The 27,399-nt window shown below is 42.1% G+C and overlaps 1 protein-coding gene across 6 annotated transcripts in view; it reads right to left on the bottom strand.

The window, feature by feature from the left end:
- Positions 1-27,399, bottom strand: part of wasf1 (WASP family member 1) — a 57,006-nt gene that overhangs the window by 9,743 nt on the left and 19,864 nt on the right. For 4 of the 6 annotated variants that reach the window (XM_085770097.1, XM_085770094.1, XM_085770098.1 and 1 more), the window contains exons 2-5: positions 23,099-23,253; positions 21,813-21,947; positions 11,334-11,487; positions 6,613-6,730 (exon numbers count right to left, since the gene is read on the bottom strand). In XM_085770097.1, coding sequence (XP_085626223.1) covers positions 6,613-6,730; positions 11,334-11,487; positions 21,813-21,947; positions 23,099-23,231 — 540 coding nt within the window. In that variant the 5' untranslated portion in view covers positions 23,232-23,253. Of the gene's footprint in view, positions 1-637; positions 722-6,612; positions 6,731-11,333; positions 11,488-21,812; positions 21,948-23,098; positions 23,254-27,399 lie in introns of all 6 variants that reach the window. The other 2 variants (XM_085770096.1, XM_085770093.1) reach the window with 1 other exon arrangement.

Raw genomic sequence — 27,399 nt, 5'->3', positions numbered from 1 at the left:
ACACTATTAGTTTGGCAAAAGGAGACGGATGTGAGTTATCTGGTTAGTTAAAAGTCTTCTCCATGGCTGTGTCCCAAATTTCTGATTTTCATAGGAACTTCATACATCTTCATACGACATGCGAAGCAGAAAGGCATCATTACTTTGACTTTTCACCTCAGGCTGAAAACGTAGTGGCTGTTAAAGCACTGACTTGACACTGGCGGTGTGTTAAAGCCACAATTCTGTGCGTGATGAGGCCAGTGAGTACATTTAAAACTCAACAGCGAAGAAGTAATTGGACATCTAGTCAGATTTCTCAAAATCTACTTAATTTAGATGGGTGTCAAATTCATAATTGTGTTTTTTCTCACTTGACAGACGTTTTCAAGAAGTCCTGGGACCTGGGATGCAGCCAGGACAGGTGAAAATACTGGAGGGTTGTTAGTAACGGGGTCGGAGATGGGAAGCTCACTTTATCCAGAGCAAACCAAGAGGGAGGGAGGAAGAGGAGAGCGGGAAGGAGGGAGGGCTGCAGGCTGCCATGTTGGGAGCAGATGCTCTGTTGGATGGCAGGGAGTGTGTGTGTGTGTGTATGTGTGTGTGTGTGTGTGTGTGTGGGGAGCGGGGAGTAGGGGCGGTAGGGGGTGGGTCTTACCTCTGGGGGACTGAGGAGGGGAGGAGGGGTTTCAGAGAGGACTCTTATAGGGCCCTTGGGACACACAAGATAAGGCACTTCCAGCTGCACAGAGTTAGACAGAGTTAGACCGGGATCCGCAGGAGAGAACGCACAGAAAATGTGGAGAGGAACAAAGTCAGAGGAGGAGAGATCCTCAGGCAGTGTTTATACACATTTCGTCTACCGTGACACACAATTGTGCAGCACTGACACTGACATACACAACACATATGTTCAGCTGTCTGTGTGGATAAAATAGGGGACGTTATCACCTGCTTTGTTTAAAATTGACATGACTATATTCAATCTCTGTCTGGTAAACACGCACAGCATGAAAGTTCAGTTTATGTATAGTAGTGGTATAAATTTAGATTACTGCAAATACACCATATGCAATGGCTGGATAACACTCAGTCACGCTTTTTATTATCTGAGTCAATCCAAAGTGAGATAGCTGAATGCCACTTCCATACTGCTGTGCTCCCTCACTCTCCTGAGCTGCTCTTGCACTTGCGATGACTCGCTCGCAACAAGCTACAAGCAGGATGTGATAATGTTGGCACAAGCTTGAAAAAATCCCTCTTCTAAAGCCAGCGGATGCAGCATCCTGTCCACTTTCTTAGCTTCCTAAGAAACCGTCAGACTCGCTGGCTGCTGCACCATATAAATGTGACTCGACAGCAATCAGGTTTGAAGTCATCACTTTTTCATACTTGCAGCTGAATGATTCAGTGCCCTTTGGCATATAGTTACAATGACTGCAGAGCCATGGCCGTGTCTTCCTGTCGAATCCCTGCACAGTTCAGATTTTTTTTTCTTTTTCTGAAAATCTTTTGTTTTTGTTGTGCAGCTGGTGAGTTTGTGTCTTTGTTTGTGCCTTGTTTTTACAAGATTAAGTGACAAGCAGGAGTTCATTTGTGCATACCTATGTTTGCCAACTTTGAAATTGCTGCTTTAATGAAACATGTGCTCCAAATCACATTAAACACTCTGCTCAGTCCTCCCTCCTGTGTTAAAAGGTGCTGTTTAAATGAAACAATCTGCTGTTAAAGTGACCGTCATTATTACAGTTGTCTGGTGTGTGCTGTAGCTGTGTTGTGGACCAGTCTCTGAAATACCTAACATCCATATTCATTTGCTGGGCAATAATGATTTTTGTAAACAATATGTACTCAGTGCAATATGCTGCCAAGGCATCAATATGAAATGTCAGCATGTAGCATGAAATCAATTTCCTTGATTTATTTGCATGTGCTGAGGTGTCTGAGCAATACACCGTCTGCACATTCAGCTCTAACACGCTGTCTCCTCTAGTCTAGATATAAGTCACTCTTTTTTTTTTTTCTACAGGAGTTCACAGATCCCTTTCGATCTCTCCGCTCCACACATACATCCCCTCCGGAGGGGAACTGTTCCCTGCTGCACACAAATGGCTCAGCGTGTCCATGTTGACGGTGGAGGAGCGGCCTGGGACGTTCGCGGCCGCTGTGGCCCGTAGCGGGGGGAACCGTTCAGGGTGTCAGTCTCGCTCCATCTCTGCATCTCGCTGCTCCGAGCCCCCTCGGTCTCAGTCTCTCGAATGGACCGGAATTGTTGCCAGGGCAACGGAACTGAAGCAAGTGGGGTAAAAAGGCTTAGTGACTTTTGCAGGGCGAGGAATTAAATGTGAACTCGTATCAGAAAGTGATGGAGACGTGATGCTATTTGCTTACTGCAATTGTGTGAGTGTTTGCATTGAGGATACAGGGAGGTGTCTTATTTTATTTATTTATTTATTTATTTATTTATTTATTTATGTCTTCTTGGCTATAGCAGCCTACGCCTCTAAAAAAAAAAGAAAGATCCTAAACAACATTTTATTGAACAGAGAAGCTCTGGTGCATCTAACCCTTAAAACTGCATGTCAACATTTTGTGTGACATGCATGTCAAAAATTTGCGACATTTCTTCTCCGGTCAAGTGCGGTGATGCAGGGAAAAAAGAAGTTTTATACAGGCTTGAATCATGCTTGTTTAATTTGCATTTTAATGAGGACTGGCAGCGATACTTTTTCGTTGGAGCAAGTTAAAAAAAAAAGAAGAGTGCATTCTTGATTTAGTATACTAAATAAGAAAAAAAACAGGCTGAAGTTTAATTGTCAGTATTTGCCATTAAAAGGCTTGCCAGTGCTATAATGAGATGAGAACAGGAGAGGAAGAGCCGAAGGAGATTCTCCACGGGGGAGCCCACTGCTAGAGACAAACATCGATGTAGTGTGGACTCAGGCATTGATCTCATTGAGATGTTTTGTTTCTCTCTTCCCACTCTCCTCCCAACTTTCTCTTTCTTGTTTTTTTTTCCCTCCTCATGTGTCCCTGGGACTTTCCTCTCGCTCGCTCTGTCTCCCTCTGACTGGCTCAGCACATAGCCCACTGCTAATCCAGTGAGGCTGAGGCTAACACAGGAGCTAATGAGATTAGGACACTGCGGGTTTCTTTCCCCCTCTCTCTATCCTGTGCTGCTCTTCATTTATCACCAGCTGCTAATCTGTATGTGTGTTGGTGTGTGTGTGTGTGTGTGTGTGTAGTAAGTAGTGTGTAAATGTGGTTTTAGGCTATTAGTGACATGATGAAATGTCTGCTGGTTGACTATGACGAAGCAGGGGATACAGCGACAACATTCAACATCCTCTGCTGTTGAGTTCACATTTTGACAACGGACCATGGATGAAAGTTGGTTTTCACATAGGCTACTAGATTTAAAATGGTGTTTTAAACTTAAAAATATTTTTTTCTTTTATCATTTTATTATATTTTGCAAACCTCTATTAGAATTCTGATCAAAGGGTTTAGAGAAAACCTATTTTTTCTATATTTTTTGCACTGAGATAGGAAGATGGAGTGACAAAGGAAGTCAGGGAGAGAAATAGAGAGGGTGGGGCGGGGGCGGGGGGTGATGAGGCCTGGGTACAGTTTCCTGCTGCAGTGAAAGTAAATGAAGCCTTTAAAGTTACTGCATACATTTCCTCCAGGCTGATGACTTACAAACTGTCTGTTGCTACACCCACTGATGCATTATAAGCACAACACTGGACTGCAGTAAGGAGTGCTCTACATTGCCTTCAGAAAACTGAGAAGTAATAAGTTAGTCAGGGGTTCGTAAAAAGGACGACATGAGAGTCTGAATCCAGGTTTTATATCAATATTTAGTTCAACAAGATGATGCCATGATTCCTTGTTTTATAAAATTTCCACTTGTTTAGTTGTTCTGCTCTCTAATTTCAGAAGAAGCATGAACAGAGGCCTTGAATTATGTAGAAAAAAAAGCTGAGTTGTTCTGAAAGTTTTGGCCAGCACTGTGGTTCAAACATGAAAACGATGTAATGGAGCTCTGACACTTGGAAGAACATGGAGGAAATGTCAAAGTTGCTGGAGAACTGGATCTACTTTAGAGCAAAAACATCAGAGAAGAGGTGTTATCCATCAAACCACTTGTACTGTTCAAACCGTCTAAATGTCACCTCTCCATTATAAATGCCCTCGTTGCCTCTCTGCTCCTCCAGTCATTCAGTGTGCTCCTGCTGAGACGCCCTGAGCTAAAATATTTGATTTGTGGTCGATCCTCTGTGGTGTAAGAAACTTTGACCTGAACTTGTGAACTGTCTCTCTCTGTGCCTTGGTTGGATTCAATTGCTCCTGCTACTGGTTGGAAGGCATCCAAAACGATTTTCCTGGTTCAGTGGATTTAAGGGGTGATGTATTTGGAAAAAAAACTTTTAGAGTCAGCTACAAAAAGCTTTACTTCTCTACAGACCAGAGCTGATGTCTGTTTACTGAACGTACCAGCACTTTATCTTAAGTTTATTCTTTTTATTGACTGAAAATTGACTGAGCCTTCATTCCTTTGTTTTTTTCCCCTTTATTTTTACTTTAACTATATCTACAAAATGTTCTAATTTGGACTTTAATATTCCTTTTGACGGCATTTCTCTGCCACAACTCAGCTGTGAAAAAGTAAGATGAATGGGAGCCAAAAGAGAAAAGAGTGAAGACTGAAGGACAGACATTAAGGAGGAAAGAAAGAGAGAGAGAGTGAGAATGAGAGAAAACTGGAACATTGCCTGTCACGGCACAAAATGTGCTGGCAGCCAATCTCAGATAGCTTCACGCTGACTGACAGCTGGCACGGCCTGTCAGGCCCCCGACGCCGCAGCTGCATGGTAGATCATGGTCGATTTGGATCCTTTTAAGCGTTTGTCTGTGCATATCAGTGCCTGTGTGTATCTGTTTGTCTGTGTGTGTGTGTGTGTGTGTGTGTGTGTGTGTGTGTGTGTGTGTCCAAGCTCACAATGGTAAAGCTGTTATTATGAGAAATATTTAGAAGTTTAGAAGCAACGAATGATGTGGATGTCTGTAATCTACTGGTGAAATAATAAGGCAGGAGTACAAAGAGTATACATAATTACAGCGACACACACACACACACACACTTCATCACACACACTTCATGAAGAGCATGACTGAGGCACATTAAAATGATGCGGCAGAACCACTCAATGTGCGAACTGATGAAGTGTGGATCTATCAACGTTCGTTTTCGCACACTCCATACATGTGCGTATGTGTGCGTGCGTGCGTAACTCTTATTTTCCACTCCTCTCCCTATTCAACGACTGATTCTGCATGCTTTCCATAAACACACACATATAACTTCTCCACACTGTATTTACCCTGATCCTCATTCAGACCATTTATCCGCCATGATGGTTACACAAACCAACAAATATGTGTGCATAATCCCTCTAATCCATCCTGCTCTCCCTGTGAATGTCTTCTAGGCCTTTCCATGGGGTCTGTCTAACTGCCAGTGTGGTGAGGAGGGAAATGAGCGAGGCTTTACAAGCTGAGCCCACCCGGGGCTTTAATTAGAATGAAATCACTGGAATGAGCTTTGGCTACAAGCGGTCACATCAACCTAACCCTCTGAAGTAAATAACGTCTGTTTACTGTTGCAAATGAGCTTTGTGTTTCATTTTACATTCAGAACAAACATAATGTATGTTTCTTTTGCTGTAACAAAGCTGATGAATATTAAACTGCAAAAAAACAACGGCGTATAAATATCGTTAATTGCTCTCCGTCCGTCCGTCCAACTCATTCTTGGCTAAACTCTGTCCTCTGTCCTCTGTCCTCTCTGCCCCCGCTCCCACAATCATTAAGAACCTCATAATGACGTGCTCCTCATTCACACGGACGCTCTGCGCAAACATCACCCTCCTTATTTCTCATTGACACACGACTGTAAAAAGGCGTTGATTGACGGCGAGGGAGCAAAATGTGGCGCACGCCCTTTTTCCCACGCAGCGAGACGCAAGCTGGTGCTGATTAGAGCTCCTGGTTCGGAGGGTGGGAAACCCCTTTATTCGGCATTAGCTAAGGGGAGAGGAGCATTCTATGGATGTGAAAGAGCTCTTTTAATTTAATTGGTATGTGTCTGTGTTAATCAAAATTAAACACACACAGGCTCATCAGGCTTCATGTGTGTGTGTGTGTGTGTGTGTGTGTGGAGAGCGTCCTCTGGAGGGTAAGTGTGTGTGTGTGTGTGTGTGTGTGTGCAGAGGCAGAGAGATGACGCACAGTGGCGGGCCAAGTGAACAGCAGATGCTCCCATTAATTAGATGTAATGATCGCACAAGTAATAACTAAGAGGGTTGACTAGAGGAAGAGTTGATTAATCTATGAGTGGTGGCTAATTAATGCATTAGACTACATGGTGCTAAGCCAGGCCTGTGACTGTGTCGGTGAATCACACTGTGGGGTTTATTCAAGCAGGATGCGTCAATCTGCATCTGTACGGAGGATTGGGGAAGCCTCGGCCTATAGCTGCAATACAACGAGTCCGCTCAACTGGAGCGTGAACACAAACTCAAAGTGTGCAGTGCCGGGCGCCCTGTGCTGGTAATTATCAAGACTTACCTTCTGTTTCCGCCTCTCCTTCCTCTTGTCCTCTGTGTCCTGCAGCATCTTCTCTCTCCACAGGTCAAAGAAATAGGACGGATTGGTGTAGAACTTCAGCCCCTCCTTCCCGTCGTCCCTGTGGACGGACAGAAAGGAAACTCATTATATCTCGGTATTGGTATTCTGGAGACTTGGTTGGCTAAATAACAAAATAAAAACATCATACATCCTGGGAAAAAAATGTGGGGCTTTGGGGGACACTGTAACTGCAGTGATTAGTTGAATTAATTTAGTGGAAAATTAATCTGCAACTTTTTGTTACTTTTAAAACAAAATGCCCCTCATCTAAAATGTGGATGCTTTTCTCTACATTGCAGGAAACTGAATGTCTTTACGTTTTTGGACTGTCAGTCAGACAAAACTACTTTCCACAAGGTCAGTGAAGTGAGGTCAATGAAGCATTTTGATCTTATAATAAACAATAGAGGATAGGAAGCAATACAAGAAGCAATCAAGGGTGTCAATCAATAGATTAATCCATAAAAACTGTTAGTTGCAGTTACAGATACATATTTTAAATTCCTTTGCCTCTATTTATAGTATGTGACTGTTCAAAGACCAAAACAGCAAATACTGCTGTAATAAATGGAAAGGCTGCACCAGTTGTTGTCATTATCATTTAATCAGCCAATTATTTTCTAAATTTACCAATAGATTGTTGGACTAAAATAGTGGAGAATGGCTCACAATTTCCAAAACAAGACATTTAAAGGTTGATGTCTGCAAATGTCAGTTTGACTCAAATGTTAGACTAAAAAAAGCTTAAGTTTTGACATCAGAGAATGTTTTTCCTAAAAGATAGGCTGGCACAGGGAAACCGTAACAAATAGCAGTTTTTCCTCTTTTATTATACTTTTTGTTTTCTTTGCGAACCAGTTGTTGCAGAAGGCGGACAACTGAAAAACTGAGAGTGAGAGACATGCTTGATCAAATCACATTTATTTTCCTGACTCCTGTCCTCGCCTGTCTCGGTCTGCTATCCTTCATGAAATCATATCTGTTTACCCTTTGTCATGAATAATAGCTAATGTCCTGCTCTATCATTCATCCCCTCTCAACTCTGCTCTGCTCTCTTTCCTCCTCACTCTCATTACAGAGGCTTTTGTGGCTGGTGCTCACTGCAGGGAGCGCCCTTATGATGATAGGGAAGGAAACGAAGAGGTGCAAGTATTTATCACATCAAAAGGAAATTATCTTGACAATGAAATGATTACAAAGAAATGCCCAGACATGATGTCTGGAAATGTCATTTCATATCAAAACTTGTTGATGTCTTTGTCTTCTTTCAATTCTTATCAGTTTTCAAATGTCTTTCTTTCCATCATTTACAACGGATTGTATGCAGTGAGTCAGAGGTCTGTCAGAGGCTGCGGCATTGCAGCCCAGTTTTATTTAAATGTGCTCGGGTCCATATCAGTGTTCAGCCCATGAAATGTTCTGAACCATTGCACCTCCAGAGCAGGGAATGTAAATGTTAATGCAAAATGGAAAAAAGAAACAAACTCAGTTGCATAAATCTGAAAAATCTGAGTCAAAGATCAACACAATAATATATTTTCCATGTGCAAACATGCATAATCTACATATCACCTAAGCAACAGCTTGATTTTTCATTGCATTGTTGCATAAATCCACTGCAAATATCAGGAGCTGAGCGGATTGAGATAAACAGCTGTTGATGCTGTAATTCCCTCCATTTAAATGACCTCTCTACTCTTTTTTAAATACATTTCCTCGTTAGAATACACTCCTCCAATTGTGTGGTGCAAATCAACTGCATCGCCCCCGGAGGACAGCCAGTCTTTCAGAGCTGTCTCTCTGCTGAAGGGCATTCAAAGGGACATTTCAGGTTTGCCTTCAAACTGAGAAATAATGCAATGGCATATTTGCAGCATCCGGTCTAGTCAGTGGCCAAAATTCGACTTCGAACCCCAATTTGAACTCATGTGTAGATAGATGTCCTCGACCGGTGTCTGCGACGCCTTGGGAGGCAATTATTTGGTGATGACACTGATTAGAGCAAGAACACGGAGCATGAAAAGGAAAAGCTTCAAAAGTCAGGAGTGGAAAGTTTAATGGTATGCACCACAACAAAGGGAAGACAACTGAATTCAATAATGGGATAAGGCAAGAGTGGAGAGACAGCTACTTTAAGTGTAGTGTGAGGATGTGTGAGTTTGTGTGTGTGTGTGTTTGCACTGTGGGTAGTATTATGTGTGTTGGTGTAGAGGACTATGTATAGTATTCGCTCTGTGTAAACCTGAGGTGCATGTTTGTGTGTGTGATGGATCCCACAGAGCCTCCTGCTGTGATGTGATGTGATGGGAGGAGAGGAGAGAGATACAGTAGAGAAAGGAGAAGAAAAAGATGAGAAGAGAAGAGAGAGTAAAAGCAAAAGAAAGCATGAGGACGAAAGATGGAGAGAGAGTGAATGGCAAAGCAACCGAGAAGATCAAAGTACAGTATTTTAAATTATGAATCATAAGAATGAAATCATCACCCATGATAATCCCAATCAACCATTCAGAGCTGATGAACAAACCAGCTCTGGGATCAGAGCTACACGGAGACTAAACCAAAATTCATTCACTCACTGAAATAGAAACAGCAGAATGTATCACATTATGACCTTTATTTTTATCCAGTGATGATTTGCTGCTCTTGCTCTTCTTCAACAGTCTCTAGCAGAATATTAATTAGAGATGAAACATTTTATCCGCTAATTGACTGACAGAAATTTAATTTTTAAGAATTGTGATGATAGCACTAGTTCAAAAATTATTGGCACAAAAAAAAAAATCGCTGGTGACATTTGGCTCGCAGAACTTGTAATGAGCCTTTAAGCAAAAAAAAAGTACATTTATTTACACCTAATTCAACCAGCAGCATTATTTCTTCTTAAATAAACCAAATTAAATGTAAATGGATAGCCGCAGTGCAAAACAGGGCATTCAGAGAGTGGTTGGAGAATAAAGTCAGTGAGGAAAAACCACCCACACCTGCCTTTTGCTTGGTTGAGGCCACATCAAGGCCAGGAGGTTAAAAACATGCCCACAACAGATTTAAATACCACAGCCCACACCTGTACCTGTGACACACACACACACACACACACACACACTAAACGTAAAGGGATTGTGTTTGGCCCGAAACACTCTTCAAACGGCTCATACCGTCAGAGTGACAGTTTGAGCCAAAGAAGGGTCATGTAAGATGCTGGAGGTGGAAGGAAAATGGAGTGAAAAAAAAAGGTGAAGTGTGAAAGCAGCAGGATGGGAATGTAGAGAAATACAAAGGGCGGAAGAGTTGGCCAGCTGAGCTTGTTATGGATTATTCATCTTCAGGTGAATCCTTTCGCTCTGCTCGCCTGGCTCAACCTCAACAGCCAAGAGAAATGGCCGGTGTGAGAGAGGCACAGGAATGCCTGTAATAATAACCAAACACATCTGGGTGATCTACTAGAGAGGTGCATGCAGATCGTCACACACACACCAAACCACACAAGACTTTAGGCATCATCTCACATACTTTAAAGGGATAGTTCAACATTTTTGGCAAAGTGGCCCATTGCCATAATCCCTATAGTTTTAGGAGTAGGTTTGTTACCTTTAAATTGACAACGAGGAGTTTCTATTTGGTTATAAAAAAGAGCTTGCATCAAAAATTAAAGGTAACAAACCTCCTCCTAAGACTATAGGGATTATGGCAATGGACCAGTTTGCTAAAATGTTGAACTATCCCTTTAAAGGGACAACAAGGAGTTTTGGAAAGCAAAGCGTTTTCATACTACATTTACCATGAGCATCCACGCGCACGGTGAAATTCTTGGACCGGCGCAAGACGGACGTCTTGCCAAGAATGTTTTCATTAACCAAGAATGAAAGTCAGAAGTTTCAAAGACGATCAGATACCGTCGTAGTTCCGACCATAAACGGCAATTCGACGGCGTTATTCTCATGACCCACCGGGCAGCGTCCGCGAAACCGAAAGTAAGGAAACGCTGGTCGACTCGCGCAGCATTTCCACCACTAATTATAATAACAAAATAACGATAGAGACAAAACGATATATTTATTGAAAATGGAGCCATTAACAAGTGTGGGTAGCGTAGATTCATCCACATTAATGTGAGACTTTTTTATAACCAAATACAGTACAAACTCCTCGTTGTCCCTTTAAACTCTAGATCAAGTCAAACTTCCAAGCTCAGGGCGTCTCTGCGTGGTGCCCCGCTGTCAGCGTTGCTCGATAAAAGCTTTTATAGTAGCAGACAGACACAAAGAAGAGTTCAAATAGCAGCTGCCACAATTCAAGGCCATTTAGGTATGTTCGTGTTAAGACAGCGGTGAGCAATCAGTCTTTCTTTGTGTAGTTCAGTTCCATGCTAATGTATTCACTTTCCAGATGAGGAGTGAAAACCCACTAATGCATATGAGGGTCAGCGTATCAAGCACCATGCTGGGCTAAGAGAAAGCGCTGCTATTCAGCCGATACATGCAGTTGCAGTGACCTGTGGTTTTTCCTTTTTAAAATGTCACAATGTACAAAACAATATAGAAAATATCCTGCCTACACATTTGTTTATTTTATTTTTTTACCAATATACCACTGAGCAGCTTAAAATGTCTTTCTGCCTGTCTTTCTTTTCAGTGACTTCAGGATGGTGACGGGAGTCAAACCTGTAAGGTGTGAGGATGTTGAGGGGCGGCGGCTGCTCGCAGGTCTGGAAGGTCTCCTGCAGCGGGATGGGCAGCGACGTGCGGTCGAACAACTGCTGGTCCTGAATGGTGGAACTCCTGAAAGCCTTCCTCATGGTAATGTCCTGAAGAGACACTGAGGGAGGGATGGGAGGACGGAGACAGAGAGACAGAGGGTGAGGGGGAGAAGAGACGTTATTGTTATTTCATCAGGTTCCCAGTGGAATGTGTGGTACGTGTTCAGTGTGTGTGTGTGTGTGTGTGTGCGAGGAGTGTGTTGGAGACAGAGAAAGACAATTATGCTTGTTGCTCCCTGGTTGTTCGTCCCCTTGGCTCACTCACACACACACACACCAACTCACCCCCAGTTTCTCTCATGTCTCTGATGAAGGCAATAATTAGCATTTGACTCCATCCCGTCATTATCGCAAATCAAAATCGACACTGACATCATCACTCAAATAGTTGCAATCATCATTACAGAGCACTAAACCTATTAGAAAACCACTAATCACCCTCTCTCTCTCGGGCTAATGCCACATTGGTGTCCTAATTGGCTGATTTCAATTTTCCCCCCAAAGCAAACCAGCACATGACAGCTGAGCTAAACTAAGCTAAAGATAAGTTGGGGAAGGACTATAGTAATCTATCAGAAGGGGGAGACTGATCGTCCTTCTTTCGTACAGGAACAGCTGACATTTTTGGAATAACAAGAGGAAATCGATGCTGCACGGCTGAGGCGTCTCGGAAAAAAAAAAAACAGGTTGGAGAAATGGCTGAGGGGAAGAGAAGAAACAAAGTAGACCAACGCTAACCCTCAATCTGGTAGGGCCAAGTTAAAAACAGCACGGTCTTGGAAGGAAATCCAGAGCGTTGCAACCAGACCTGAATTATACATGAAGGAGTGACAAATGGATACACTTTACTGCTGCCCAGGGGGAGACTGAAAAAAGTCATGTGCCATACAGAAAAAGTATTGTTACAGTCCTCTCTTATTAGCCTTTTAACCACACACAAAACAACATGGCGCCACAGAATCCAACACCAGGCTATAAGCTAAGAAAACAACATATGTCTTAATGAAACAAACAAACAACTAAAGCTATTTCACTGTATTAAAACAAAACACATAAATGACCACACACAACAATCTGCTCCTCTATATTGCAGCAATACAGCTGGATAATGACTTCCACAGACTCTCAGTGTAGTAAGGGGGTGGGGTGGGCACCTGAGGCACAGAGGTATCATCGCGAACAAACACTATCAGGGAGCCAAGTTTTAGTAAGTAACTCCGCTCTGGGAGAAAGAACCAAGGCCAGAGAATGCAAGAGGGAGATAATAAAAACCGCACAGACGCAACAGAGGTAGAGGTAATGGAAACAAGGGACAGACAGAGAGCGGGAGAAGAGGCTCTAACAATAAAACAAAGAGAAGGAGCTGGAATAAAAAGAGACATTCACAGGAAATGTAGACAAGGAAATGGCAGCAGGAGGGAGGGAATATGAAGAGCAGAGGGGGAAGATAGAGACGAACATGGAAACATGTACATTAAGAGGAAGGGGTGGCGCAGGAGAGATGACGAAAACACATAAAAACATGTCGTATGACTTCTAGGAGAAAAACAGACAGACATGAGTGAGGCATCCCATGAGGAGCGCAGTAACCCGAGCAGAGCTGGAGGGCGGACTTGGATTCATAGACAATGCAGGGGAGAAAGTCTGGCAGTCATTTATACACACAAACACAGTGTATACACAACATATAGTTCTGCATCAAACCACACATAACCACAAGAGGAAAGTGAGAGTGGTTACTTCGCCGTCTTGTTTCCTCCTGCTTCGATCAGTCATTAAAATCCACAGAGCACATTTGAAAAGGTGCTTTTAAACATTAATTTATGTCCTATTAAAATTTGACTGCAAGTCTGAGCTGACACCTCTGATACTGGTGTTACATTTCCTGGGATTTACTGTTGTGTGGGTTATAAATATTTGCCCACAGCACACTTTAATTGCATCGTTCCATATTCATTTTTTTTCCTTTTAACTTTACTAAAACTGACATTTCAGCATATTTTTATTTTAACTTATTGGCTAATATGAGAAGCTCTGACAGCTTTATCTCTGTCTTGCTGTTTTGCACCTGTGGACAATCCCCCTCTGGGCCATAGGGCAACACAGGAGATTTTAAACCTGGTTGTCTGTAATATAAAACAGATGGCAGAGGCTGGTAGAAACAGCAATAACTACTAATAACTATAACTGTTAAGGGATTAACTCAAAGTAATACCAAAGGAATAACGAAATAAGAAATGATTTGTTTTTAGATGATCTACTGTATCTGGAAATAAAAATGAAACATTAAGGAATTTGAAATGTTGTAGGAATTTAAGTATGTTTCTTATCCAAATAAGTTTGACTTATCTATTGTTTTGTTTGAAGCGAAATCTGTAAAGTTTTACTAAACTGGAACTTCTTAAAGAACTACCTCGTGTTTATATGAGGTGGTTCAACGCTCAAATTTCAGTTCCTAGATCAGCAGTATAAGAGATGAACTAAAGGGCAAAACTCAAAGTCATAGCCACAGTTGCATGACAATTACATTGTCCACAGTGATGTCTCCTCAGAGGAGAGCAATGTCAACGATAAGCTGGAGTAATGGTCAGATCTACAAAGTCGAAGTAGATTTTTTCCCCCTAAGCGAAGAAATGAAGGTAAGGGATAAAGGTTTGTGGAAGTGCAGATATGAACTTTAAAAGAGATGGTTCTTTTTGATCCTGTAGGGTGTTGAACTCTTTGCCTAGGGCCCTTACCACAGGAAGGTCAACAGTCAATGTCAGGATGAACAGACAAGTGCTCTTCTACTCACTATACACATATTATAGGATAAAGCTACAGAATAGAAAAAAAAACTATAGACACATAATACCATATCGTGGTGAGGAGAAGACACTGTCCAACCGGTGCATATCAATTTATTGTTGCTGGTGCTGCACACTGAGCAGGGACGCCGTGCCCCGCTGCATTTATGGAGAGCAGAGGGCCGTCAGATGGTGTGACAAGTATGTGCAAAAGTGACAAACACGACACAGGCAGAGCAGAAGTGTGTGTCAGGATGTATTTGATGCAGAGTGAGGCGACTCTAAACCTCTGCCAAGCAACACTCAGCGCTGAGAGGCACACTGTACTAATCAATGCGGGTGGAAACACAACACACACACACACACACAGTGGATCAGTCAAACTACACAGATGGATATCTTAACATGATGTTCTACATCCTAATTACAAAATGTCATTTATTCAGCCGAGCTACCAATTACAACCATTTAGTGAAGACATTTAGCTAATGGGAAAAATGTGTGTATGTGTTTGTGAGAGAATGAGTTGGTGCGGTGCTGTTGGTGTGTGTGTGTGTGTGTGTGTGTGTGTGTGTGTGTCAGGTCGAGCAGCACCAGGTGCAGCAGCAGCCTCTGATCTCCGCCTGTGAAGCTCCTTATCAGTAAGCGAGTGCTGGATAGTTTATCTCTCTCTCTCTCTCTCTCTCTCTCTCATATCTTTCTCTTCGACAGATAGCATCTCGCAAAAAAAAAAAAAAAAAATAACACTCTCAACCAGAGGTGAGGAAGTTCTTGTCACTCACACCCCCGTCTCCTTCAGCTCCCCTCAAAGTTTTCAGGAAAACATTTTTCCCCTCCTTTCATCCCCCTCGTTCACAGAGACGCAGTTCTACACACTAGAGGTGAGAACAGACACAGGCCCAGCATGCTCAGTATGACATGGCTCCTTCTCCTCTTGTACTTCCATGCAAATGTTGCCCTATATTTCCCTTCTTTCACACTTCCCCCCGCAGCCCTGATTTGCACCTTTCCTCTCTCTGACTCAGGCTTTTGCTCCTCCTCTTCTCTTTCCAACCATCCTTTCTTTGTTTTGCTTACTACCTTTGTTTATTGTCTGTCTTCTGCAGAACTACACCAAGTTTATTCCAGCCATCTACAATTACACTTCGGGCATTCATTGTATGAGTATTCACAGATGTGTTCCAAGTTGTTGTGTGTGGATATTTTTTTGAACTATTATAACCATAAATGATACGTTTCCACAACTGCACAATTGTTGGAGTCTGTGCGGCATACATTTTCCCATGTCCCCCTTTTTTGCCAAATGATGACGCATTCCACAAAGACACACTGCATCGTGTGAGTAAATAGGAGCAGGTGACATGCATTAAAATCCTCTATTGTAATATACACACTGTATTGTGGGACATAGCCTGTTCCTAATTTTATATATTATAGGACTTTTATTTGTCTATCGTAATTGAACAAATCATGTCAATTCAAAAACAACAGTAAGATAAAAAGATATGGAGGATAATTTCTTTCTTATTGTACATTATGAACATGTTCATCCAGTGGAGCGTTATATTGCATAAATGGCATTTTACTCATCTTAATGCATCTTGCTTTTACTGTCTTTATACTTGTTTTCAATTTATTTTATTGCAGCCATTCTTATAATTTCTATTGTAGCACTGAAGGCCATTTTCTCCCCCTGTATACAGACTTCCGTATATGGAGAGAATGACAAGAAATTAAACCTTAGCAGAGTGCTGACCTTGAGTTTTTTATTCAAAGTGCCCATCCCCGCACCTAACCCCATACAAGCGGGAGGGTAACAGCACACAACTACAGTAATATAATTGAATCTCATCTAAGCATGTGTTTCTGCTGAGGATCTCTGGGATCATGTGCGTACCCCTGTAAACAGGATCGTTTGAAACTTCAAATGCCCTCAAGCAAATGACTCATCCCTCGACTCCAGACTCAGTTTTTCCAGTCACGGACAAAAACGGATACTGAACAACAAATGAAGGGCTAAGCCATTTTTTATATGTTTTGCAATTTTTAAATAGTATATCTTGTCTACTGAATACATTGTATGGATATCCACATGATAAACTATAAGAACAGCTGCAACAGAAAGTGAAAACCAGTACAAAAACAGCAAGAGCAAGAAACATAAAGTTATGTAAAATGCCATTTATGGAACATAAGGTAACATAACACAAGGTAATATAATGTATTTTGAAGAAAGAAAGAATGAAAGATAGATAGAAACAATACACACAATAGTGTGTTGGGTATTTAGAGTTTTGTAGGCAGAGAGCAGGTGGTAGTGGAGCACCATCCACCACAGGGAGAGGAGCACAATACTGGGGAGGTGGAATGTGTTTAGTTTGTTTTGTTATGCCATGATGCAGGATGTACATGTATTTCTTTGTTCAGCATTTTAAATGTCGTACAGGCAAAGCTTATTCGAATAGATTTAATGTAGAGTGACAGAAGGAGTGAGAGAGATGAAGAGGAAGATAGAGAGTGGTATGTAACAAGTGCCAGAAAGAAAAAAATTATCAAGGAGTCAAGGAGAGTTAACACGCAATGAAAGATAAAAACCAAAGAAAAAAAACAGCAAGTATTTGCCAGTTGGCAGGTTTCTGCTGATACTTCAGCAGAAACCTCCTCTGGAATAGAAAGACACCAGAGAGGCTCAGAAGAACTAATAGAAAAGCACGAGGGCAGAGAGAGAGAGACTATGAAGTACATAAAGAAACAGTTAAAGCCCAGAGGGACTCGAGGTGGCTTTGTGGCCTTCCATAATGGCCTGCAGCCAGTGCAGTGATATAACGGTCCCATTAAATAGGGGATCCAGGCCATTAGTTTGGCTGGGTGGAGTGATAGGGGAAAGAGAGCCTGACAGCACACAAATAGCATCCACACAAGATGGAGGGGGAACAGAGATCAATCAGAAAGATGAGAGAGAGCTGGGGAGGACAACAAAGAGAGAGGAGGTGTTCTGGGGTGAGGGAGGAGGGGGAGCAGGTAGGAGGAAGGGAGGAGGCAGAAGAGGAAAAGGGGAGTGCAGGCCTAGAGGGAAAAGTAAAGGAAAGGTACCCTTTAAAGGCTTATGGGTTGGTGAGGTGTGGGCAAGGTCAGGGGAGTGTGTGTTTGAGCCTGAACGAGCATTATTTCACTTTTGACCTCAGCCACTGCGCCACCAATGACACTGCGTTACATCACCGAGGCCATCTCTCCATCTCGCATCACTGTGACCTTCAGCTAAACATCACTCACGTCTCCTCCATCTCACATTCACATTGCCCTTACGCTTTGGGCTTGTAAACCATAATTCACTTCAGTGTGTTTTCTGACACCAGCGCTGGATCCTGTCAAACGACCGCTCTGCTGTATGTGTGGAGGAGGCTAAACAGAGAGAGTGTGCCTGTACAGATGTTTGCACCAGGATTAGGCGGTACAGCACACAGAGATCCAAGATTGTAACTGTTTTTCTTTTTCTTTTTTTAACTCAACTGACATTCATCACCTTACATACTGTCTGAAGTGTGAGTGTAAGTTTAAATTTAGTTCATGGGTGTAAAAACACCTGTCATGTTAGGTTAAAGGTATAAATGTGAAGCATTATTGCATCTGTCAACATTTTTTTTTTACATTTAGAAAAGAAACACAATTTATTCAAACCATAAATGTAAATAAGCTCAAGGTCATGAGGTATCATATATGTGCTGAAATCTAGGAGATGTTATGCTTATCATATACTGTTGTGTTGTTGGTTTTCTGTCCTAATTGATCATAGTACAGACGTAATGCAAACAATTGTAGGATGTGTCTGGTGTCAGTAGCATTCAACAGCATCTCTAAAGGATCATGGTGTGTGCTCTGACTACAGTAGAAGGTAAGGTTGGATTTCCGTTTGAAGTTATCTGTGGTAGATTACTAGATTTGATTGCAATTGATTTGATGTTTAGGCTAATTCTCTGGCTTTGTCACCCTGTTTCCACTGAGCGTTCATCTGGCAGACAGCCAGTAACATTATCCTGTAAGAGACCTTTATATTGTCTATAGCAGGCTATTCATTTTCCCTCCCAAAGATGATGTTGAGCTGCCCGGGCACAGAGGCAGCAAAGCCCCAAATCACGATGCCCCCACCCCCACTGTGCTTCACTGTTGGGATGATTGTTTTCATGTTGGTATGCGGTGCCCTTTTCCCAGTAGTGTTGCTCAGTATCAAGCTGCTCTTTGGCAAACTTTAGCTGTGTGGTTATGTTTTATTGGAGAGCAGCAGCTTCCTCTTAGGTGGCCTATGCCACCGATGATACCATGATCTGTGGATGGTGGACTGATGAACAGAGATGTTAACTGTGCATCCTGTACCAAGCCTTTTGTGTCATCTTAGCTTGACACCCACTTCTCCTGAGAGCTGCTACAGACCTAACCTAACACAATTTATAGTTTTTTTTTATTTTTAGAGTTTGACAGTGGACTATCTAAACTTTTTACGATGACTCCTTCAGTATGTACAACAAAAATATAATGATTTGGGTGTTAGTTAATATCAACTAAGCTCTGATCTCACCATATATGTTGCCACCTTTACTGTTTCACATATTTAATTTTGATAAATCACTGCTGCTGTATTTTTAAACAGAATTGACAGTGATTACTGCATTAATAATACCACAATTAAAAATCTAAAGGAAAAGCTGTAAGAGATCACGATGACTGGCAAACACAGGCATAGAAAGATGAGCAGTGATAACAAGTTCAACGGTACAAGAGAGATTCCTCAATGGATTTTACGGCCTTAGTTTCATTAAAGGTAAATGCTGCAGAGATGTTGTAATAATATTACATAATATAATAAGGGGGCTCTGTGACACTTTTATTGTTATGTATATGTGAGTAAGTCGTCTCAGGATAATATACTTACAGCTCCTCCATACTGCAGCAATGGATCTGCTCTATATTAAAACAGTAACGATGATGGTTATTGTTGCTTCGGTGAAACTATTCTGTACCAACTGTTCTGTATCAGGTCAAAATGAATGGAAATGGATCATATTGGTCACATCTATATCAAACAAATTCAGTTATTAACCCATTAAATTCAAATGCGACACATTTTAAACTGATGCGACCAAGAATATTTTAATAAATACAATAAAAACAATCGTATAAAAACAATGCTGTGATAATCTCTGCAGTATTCATTTTAAGCAGCCTCCATCACTATGAAAAAGTTAACATCAGATACGAGCTGTAGTGTAGCTGCATCTCTGTACCAATTTGCCTCTAAAACGTTCTGTTTTGATCCACATTTTCAAGCCAGTTGGAGGGAGTGTAATCTGTCATTGGATCCCTGAGTTTTAATGGGTCATTACGGGTTTTAAAAGGGCTTCAAAGAAAGAAGCTTGCGAGGGTTGCCGAGGACAGCATCTGTGAATTTCTTATTTTGTCCTCACCCTTTCTCCTCCATCCTGCCCGACCCCCATCCTGCAATCTTCAGTTCTCTCCACAACCCCTGATTTATGGTCCCACTCCTGCTTGCACTCAATCCCCTCTCTCCTTCGCTCCTCTCAGGCCGACCACAGATGCACACAGACACTTACGAGACAAGTCATATGCTTGTGCTAAAAGCGTACACTTTGCACAGCTGTGTACAGTTGTGTGTGTGTGTGTGTGTTTGAGAACATGAGGGTAAAGAAAGGGTTGTCGGCAAGGATGAAGCAAAGGCGGCATTAACAGGAACGGTGACTGCCCCTCGTTCTGTCACATTCATCTGACTAAGAGGCAAGCGCGTATGCTACACTATACCTCGTTGTTATAATTATTATTCATTAGATCTTTAATGAACGATTGGCAAAAGAGAAAAGTGGAGAAAAGTGCAGGTTGTTCCATTTACAAGACAACTTCATCTGGTCATAAACGAGCACGGAGGAGTTGAACAGAGTGGGAAATCTGTGTAACCTGCAGAGAAGGGCCATTTCAACCTGGCCCAGAAAAAATTCTGCGGTACAATCCTTTTACACCCCACTGCTTCTGCTGCAGTGCCCTGTATTATGCACCCATCCCTCTTTCCTTCCATCTTTCTTACTGTCCTCCTTCCCCTCCGACTCCACCCCTACATATACATCCCACCCCCACCTCCACCAGCTCCATACACTTAAATTGCAACTGAGCTGATCCTTATCCACCGTCTCCCAAGCAAATACTTAAGGCTAGAGTGGGGAATCCACTCTTATTCATAGAGAGAGATATAGATAAGAACCATATGTACAAATTGAAACACACACACACTCACAGAGTCAATCGCGGTCTGTGTCTAAACACTGAAAGGAACAAGTAGCCTCTGTAAACACAACATCAGGCCTGGCTTTGTTGTTAACACCAAACACCATAGATTTGCATCTAATTAATTGAATCAAATGTTTATATCTTATCCTCTGCAGCCTTGTGTACATGGAAAAAAAAAAAAGATTGTCTCCACGTTTGACCCTCAACCTGCTCATGACAATATGAACTCACTTACCAGAATAAACTCAGCCTAGACTTCCACAATTAGATCACACACTATTATTCAATTAGATCAGCTACAGTATATAGACAGTGTGAGGAGAGAGGAGGGGGAAGTGCTGGACTGGAGAGGAGGAAGAGGAAGCAGGAAATGAGATGAGAGGTAAAATGTGGTGAAAAAAAAGTGGTGCAAACCAATTCAGAGGGTGAATGGAGAGGAGATTTTTATCACAGCTGGTGTTGGGGAGAAAAAAAAAATGGAGCACGGACCAAAAAAGGAAGATTAGGATGAACAATCTGTGAGTAATCTGCGGCTGCAAGTGTCTGTTTCTCGACTGTGTTAAAAACAGAAACTCATTATTCTGCAAAAACTCAGGAACAATTCACCGCCTTGTAAGAATGCATCAACGCCTGGCCTGCGCTCGCATGCACATAAGAGCTATAAGAGCCATAAGCAGCTGCTACAGCCCAGTGAGCATTTTACTGTCTCTGTGTCAATGACAAGGAAGCAGTTAGAGTAGCATTGTGCAAAGCCGTAAACACATCGCTGGCCCGCGGAAAATCGATATGGCGCCTTGAAGCATGGTATTACACTGCTGTGATTCTTCCCCCTTTTTTTTTTTTTCCACTTTGCACCAACTATACTCTCCTCTAGCTATGCTACACTGTCATACCGCCTCCCCTCTCCCAGGATAACCTGGATTACCTATCACATTCCTCTTCCTCATTGCTCAGTGCAGATGCGGGCTGACCAGAGATCCAATTTCTCCACACAAAGAAAAGGCCCTCAGTGGGGAAATGAGGACCCTAATGGCAAAGTGAAACTCTGAATGTTGGGAATAGAGGCTGGAGTTTGTACAATTGGGGGTGAGAAATGTCACCCATCATCTCTCTGCCTGTTCCTCTAATAACAGCCATTAACACTGGAGGGGAGGATGCCACACAGCACAAAGCCACAACCACACACACACAAGTACACATATAATTTGGTGGAGTAACAGACACACAGGCAGTTGAGGTGTGAGTGTGGGAAAAGTTTTTAAGAGAGAGGGGAAGTGTGTGTGTGTAGGGGGGTTTATGGTACTCACATTCCTCCTCTTTGGGGTCCAGCTGTGTGACACTGATGGAGAGGCGGTCCACGCGCTCTTGCAGGGAGTTGACCCGGAAAGAGAAGGAGTGCGCCTCGTTGAACAGCTCTCCAAACAGGTCTTCTGCATATTTACCTGCACACACATAGAAAAACAAGCACTGATAAACACAGCCACAAAAACACTTCAAAATCTCTTAACACTCGGCTATAATAACCAAAAACCAAGTGTTAAAAGTAAAAAAAAAATTGAGAAAATTTGTTAATTGTCTAAAAATGAATAAATGTTTATTCATTACTTTAACGCTCTTTAACGGATTTTCACTTTCACCTGCTCTTGCTCTTTGCTATGTTTCACATCAGTTGGTTGGGGATTCATCACTCTAACACCTAAATTATGTTTTAAAGAAAGAAAAGCTGAAGTCCAATCACTGGAACTAAAATTGTTGGGGTTCTTCTACGTAAAGCGACGAGGCTCTAACACGTGTGATCGCTGTTACTGAGAGCTGGAGAACTGCTGTGTCAGTAGTGACTGTAAATCCCTGTGGATCTGCTGTTGCAGGCTGACTGCTCTGATGGAGATGTGAGTGCTAGAGATGTTTTACCACAGACAAGAGTGTGTGATACCAGAGGTAGAAGAAAAAACAAAGCTACAGATTAAACCAGACGAAAGACGTAAACCTGGGACATTTTGCACTACTTCAGTGTGTGCCCTGACTTCTGCCCTACTAAATGATAATCAGACACCTACTGTATCTCTATAAATCTGTCAATGCTATAGCAGATCAGTCATGACCATATGGCACAATATGTACTTTCAAACCCAAGGCTTTCCATTAGAAATACCAAATCTTAAAAAAAAAAATATATATACACATAGCATACATATAGATTTGATGTGTTTTTTTAAAAGTTGTTTTTCATTAAAATTGCAACAATAAAATCAAACTTATAATCAAACAGCTCATTACTAAACAAAGCAGCACAGATTCCTCACAAACTTTACTTCACAATACGCAATTGTGAGGAGGATTATCAAGTATGTCAAACTTTTTTTTTTTAATTGAAAATATTCTATCGTTCAGCTTCCTTTAATGTACTTAAAGTAACCCTGTTTCTTTAATTCCTTTTACTGTTAACATTGAGAACTGACTGACGAGCTGACTCAGTGTCTAACAGCTGAATGGCCAGCTGTGGATGTATGGTATGTATGCTGTCTGTGTGTGTCTCTGTGTTTGAATCATGACAGAGTATGTGTGTGTCCGTGTGTGTCCTTGTGCTACTGACTGAGGCTGCTGAGCTGGCGGATGACGTTGGCCAAGGAGATGTTAGTCACACACTCCAACTCGTTCTTGATGTTTCTTGGCAGCACCGTGTGGCACAGGTGCCTGGGCTCGATGGTGCGCTTCACCAGCGGCATCCTTCTGCTGCAACACCGCTAACTACAGGAGGACAGAGCGGAGGAGGGAAAGGAGGAAGAGGTAACAAAAAAAAGAGAGAGACAAAACTTCATTAGTGCGCAGATACTTGGGTTCACAATTGAAGCTGCAAAATCACAAAATCAAGACGAGGAGGTAGAGAAAACGCTTGGTTAAATTATTGTTTTGCTAATGGCACCAGAATTACAGAGGGAGGCCGAGAAAACCATTAGTATAGAAGAGAAAGATGAAAGAAAAGATGAAACGTGCTGTGGGTTGAAGGGTAAAAAGAGCGTGCAGAGATTGAACACAGTGCGAGGAGGACGGTTAAACAGGATCCTGGAGAAATATAAAATGCAGCCGAACAGCGGGGAAGAAACGTTTTGACATTGCTAACAGCCATGTTGCCTCATCTGTTTCACTGACTTAGCACTGTCTTTTCCTTTTCATCATGCATAGCCAGGCTAACATACCTCAGCACTTTGTCTGCCCACTCAGCCATGCTAATGGCATTAAGGCTGCAGTGCAGGGCTTCTTAGGCCCAGTTCTCCTCCATTCACACCGAGAGCAAAAACAAAACCACAGAACTGCCATAATCCACAACCAGGATGTGTTTACAGAAATTATAACAGATGCTCTTAATGTACCCATTTGTTCTTAATGTACCTTAACACCCCAAAAAGCCACAATACACTCTTAACCAGTCAAAGACTATACATCTAGGCTAGCTGCTCTGTAAGGCTGTGAATTTTAGCATATGCTCACGCAATGAGAATGCTAATGTATAGCAGGTGTAATGTTTACCATATTTACCATCTGACATTTAAGGGATTACTAAAGTGATTGCAATTAGCTAATACCACAACAGACATAAATATTTGCACCAAACATCCAATACCAGTCTGAAGCAGCTTCTGATATTTGTCTTACTGGGAGCCAAGACACTAGCATGGAAATTTTTTTTTTTACAATCGTAAGTAAACGATTAAATATAAATGAAAAAAAAAAACCCATGAAAGCAACTTGATTGAAAACGTGAAGCTGAAAGGTGAGAGCTGAGAAACACCAAACCCCCAGCCCCTGTCTCTCCACTGTTAGCCTGGTTTTAATTAGAGGAAACATGTCCATTGATGTGGAGATCAGGTGCTCAGACAGACTGAGTGATTGACAATGATAAGGCCTCGTTAAAGCGCTGATTAAACTTTAATTGACGTCTGGTTCTTTTAATATCCCTGCCGTATCCTTAGCAGTATTGCTGTCGCTGAGGAATAAACATGATTATTGACCATATCCATAAAAATGTAGGGCAGGGAAGTGCTATTCTAGGAAGTGGCCCAGCTCGGGGATGGTTAGAGGGGGAAGAGGGAGACGGAGAGAGAGAGGGGGGAGAGTCCAGTAAAAGGCTTTGTTAAGGTGATTCATCTTGGAATCAACTTAAATGGGGGCATCGGTTGCCATAAAAGGCAAGAACGAGAGCGCACACCTCTCTCGAAGCCGTCGTTAAAGTGGTTGGAATGAGGTGTGAGGGTGATGTTAGTGTGACACAAACCCAAACAGAGTGCCAGAGCCCTGCCCACCTCCAAAATAACAAGAAGCCCTCTCTACTCCTCACAGATTTTTTTTTTGTTTCCTCACAGTCTCTCTCTCTCTCACACACACGCGCTCCATTCCCTCCTGATTGGGATCATCTCGCAATCCAATGCACACTGACATTTTTCTCAGCCTCTGGTGGTCTAAGTAAAGGAGGTTAAACCCCTGAGCTATCGCTTGCCAAGGTGGAGGTGTAAACGCGACTGTGGCTGTGTTTATGTTTAACATTGACACCCAACACCGCAATCTCAAATCCAAGACAGCAGCCGCTGCTAAGGAAATACAGTTCCTTGCCAAAGCGCTGGAAAGATTGACTGAATTGATTGATTTAACAATACACCACTAATTTCTTGGAGTCTCTGCTGGTAGCAGGCCAAGTGGGCCCCGACTAAAAAGTAGTAAGGCACACAACCTCCCAAAAAGCAATCAGTTGTTTGTTTTGACACTTCAATTTTTTTATGGATCAAAGAAACAACATCCAAACTAGTGAGTTTAAGCACTGGTGGTCAGTCAAAACACTGCTGGTATCAATCTGACATTCAGCAAGAAAGGAAATGAGCACATTTCCCAAAATGTCAAGCTTTTCTTTCATACACAACACATCAATAATAATCATTTAAAAATGAACCTAAATATTAATCTAATGTTCTTCAGATTGAGTTGCATCTTTGCGCAGTCTTCGTCCTGACTCTCTTGGGGATTAACGTGGATTCAATATCAGGAATCAATACATTTTTTTTGGCTGTTATTCACCTCATGAGTTCACTATTATGAGATTCAGCATAAAACCTGGAATACAAGTGCACAGAAAGACACAAAGTCAGAAAAACAGGGAGGCAAAAATAAAATGAAATCAGTAAATCATCCCTCTGTGTATTCTCTGCCATGAATGTGCACTTCTCTGACACACAAACACACACACAGACGCTGACAAATCTTGCAAGCAAGCTCACACTGTCTTTGTACCCCCTTCCCCTCTGTGCTCATCTCTCCCTCTTCAAGGCTCCTCTCTTGTCTCATCTCCTCATAAAGGAATGTTTTGTCCTCTTAGCAACTTTTTCCTCCGACCGAGCGGGTCATATGAGTTATTTCTGCGGATGACAGAGAACAGATTTGTCTAAACTGGGAAAATAAAAGCGATGTTTTAAGGGGAAGTGGAAGACAGATGACACGGGCGATGAAACAACCATTTTAAGGGAAAACAAAGTAGGAGACAAAGAGACTACACATTTAAAGGAATACTATTCGCTCTGTTTTTATAGAAAACAAACATTTCATGGATGGAAAAACGCTGTCATAGGTGGGGAAAAAAAAGTTGGATTCATAAACAAAGTGGCAGCAGATGAAAGAGAATCATCATTTTGCTCCAACCCCTCAAAGCCACATAACATAAAAGCACATAGAAATGGGTGTTAAGAGATGATATTGATTCTGCCAACCTGTGCTCCTCAGGGTGGGCTTTTCAAATAGCAGAGGTGTTGACAGTTTCCTCTATTGATCTCAAGTAGAGATTTATGAATGATTTTAAATTGCCACGGTGAAAATTAAGCGGTGGAGAGGTTCTGTGGCTCAAAGTCACGCACAAAATCATGAAGTCAGTAATGAGATATGTCTCTCTTTTATTAAGTGAGTGCTGTATTTTCAACATCTGAGCCACAGGGTCATTTTAGTTTCATCGCTATTGTGGATCTAGTTTGTGAAAGCAAGGTCACTAGGTTATCAAAAAAACACAACCTTAGGATGACACCTATTTACTTTATAATGGGATGTCTGACTCTAACACTGTTAACTTGCCTTTCCTTTCAAAATATTCCTGTATCTGTCTCTGTACAGCACACAAGGGTTTGTGTGTGTGATGAATGACTGCAGCATGCATTTGCTGCTTCACTGATTGGACATAAGTTAACTCAAGGCTGGTATCCACAGGAGGGAAGGTTTTCTCTGCACACAAGCACCATTATACCACAAAGGCGCACACGTCACACACACGCATACAGTACATGCTGCAGTTGTCCACTGAGATTTCCATACCATACTATGACAAGATGACATACGACAGCGACCATTCCCGTGAGAACGGTGCTGTCATTTTCTCATAGGTTCCCATGAGAAAACATTTACACATCGTCTAGAGAGATATTTAAAGGGATAGTTCACCCAAAATTCAAATTTCCCTCATTATCTACTCACCCTCATGTCGACTAAGGGTTGGAAGAAGTTTCAGAGCCATCCGTGCCTTCTAGGAGTTACAGGGGGGCTCCGTGCAGTACTGCATGTCCATATGACGGTAGCGAACGGGGCTCACTTTTCTTCCTCCAAAAAGACACACCAAAAAACATCCAAATACCTCCATACTGCTCGTCTGTAATGTCCCTCTTGTATTGAAGCCCCGACATGAGAAATTGTTCCGAAAAAAAATTGTCTATATTTTAAGTTTGTAGCTGAAGCTCCCAGTGTCTCAGTTCACTGCTCTGTGCACTGACACTACAGACAAGCTTATATGTGACCCGTTCCATCAAAATGAGTCGGAAGTCGCAACGTTCTATTTTTAGATAATCAGCTGATAACATGGAAAACCCA

The sequence above is a fragment of the Trachurus japonicus genome, chromosome 24, assembly GCF_045865225.1.
Source record: "Trachurus japonicus isolate A0001 chromosome 24, Traja_1.0".
In the NCBI taxonomy this organism is placed as follows: domain Eukaryota; kingdom Metazoa; phylum Chordata; class Actinopteri; order Carangiformes; family Carangidae; genus Trachurus; species Trachurus japonicus.
This window is presented reverse-complemented; position numbering and strand designations above follow the sequence as displayed.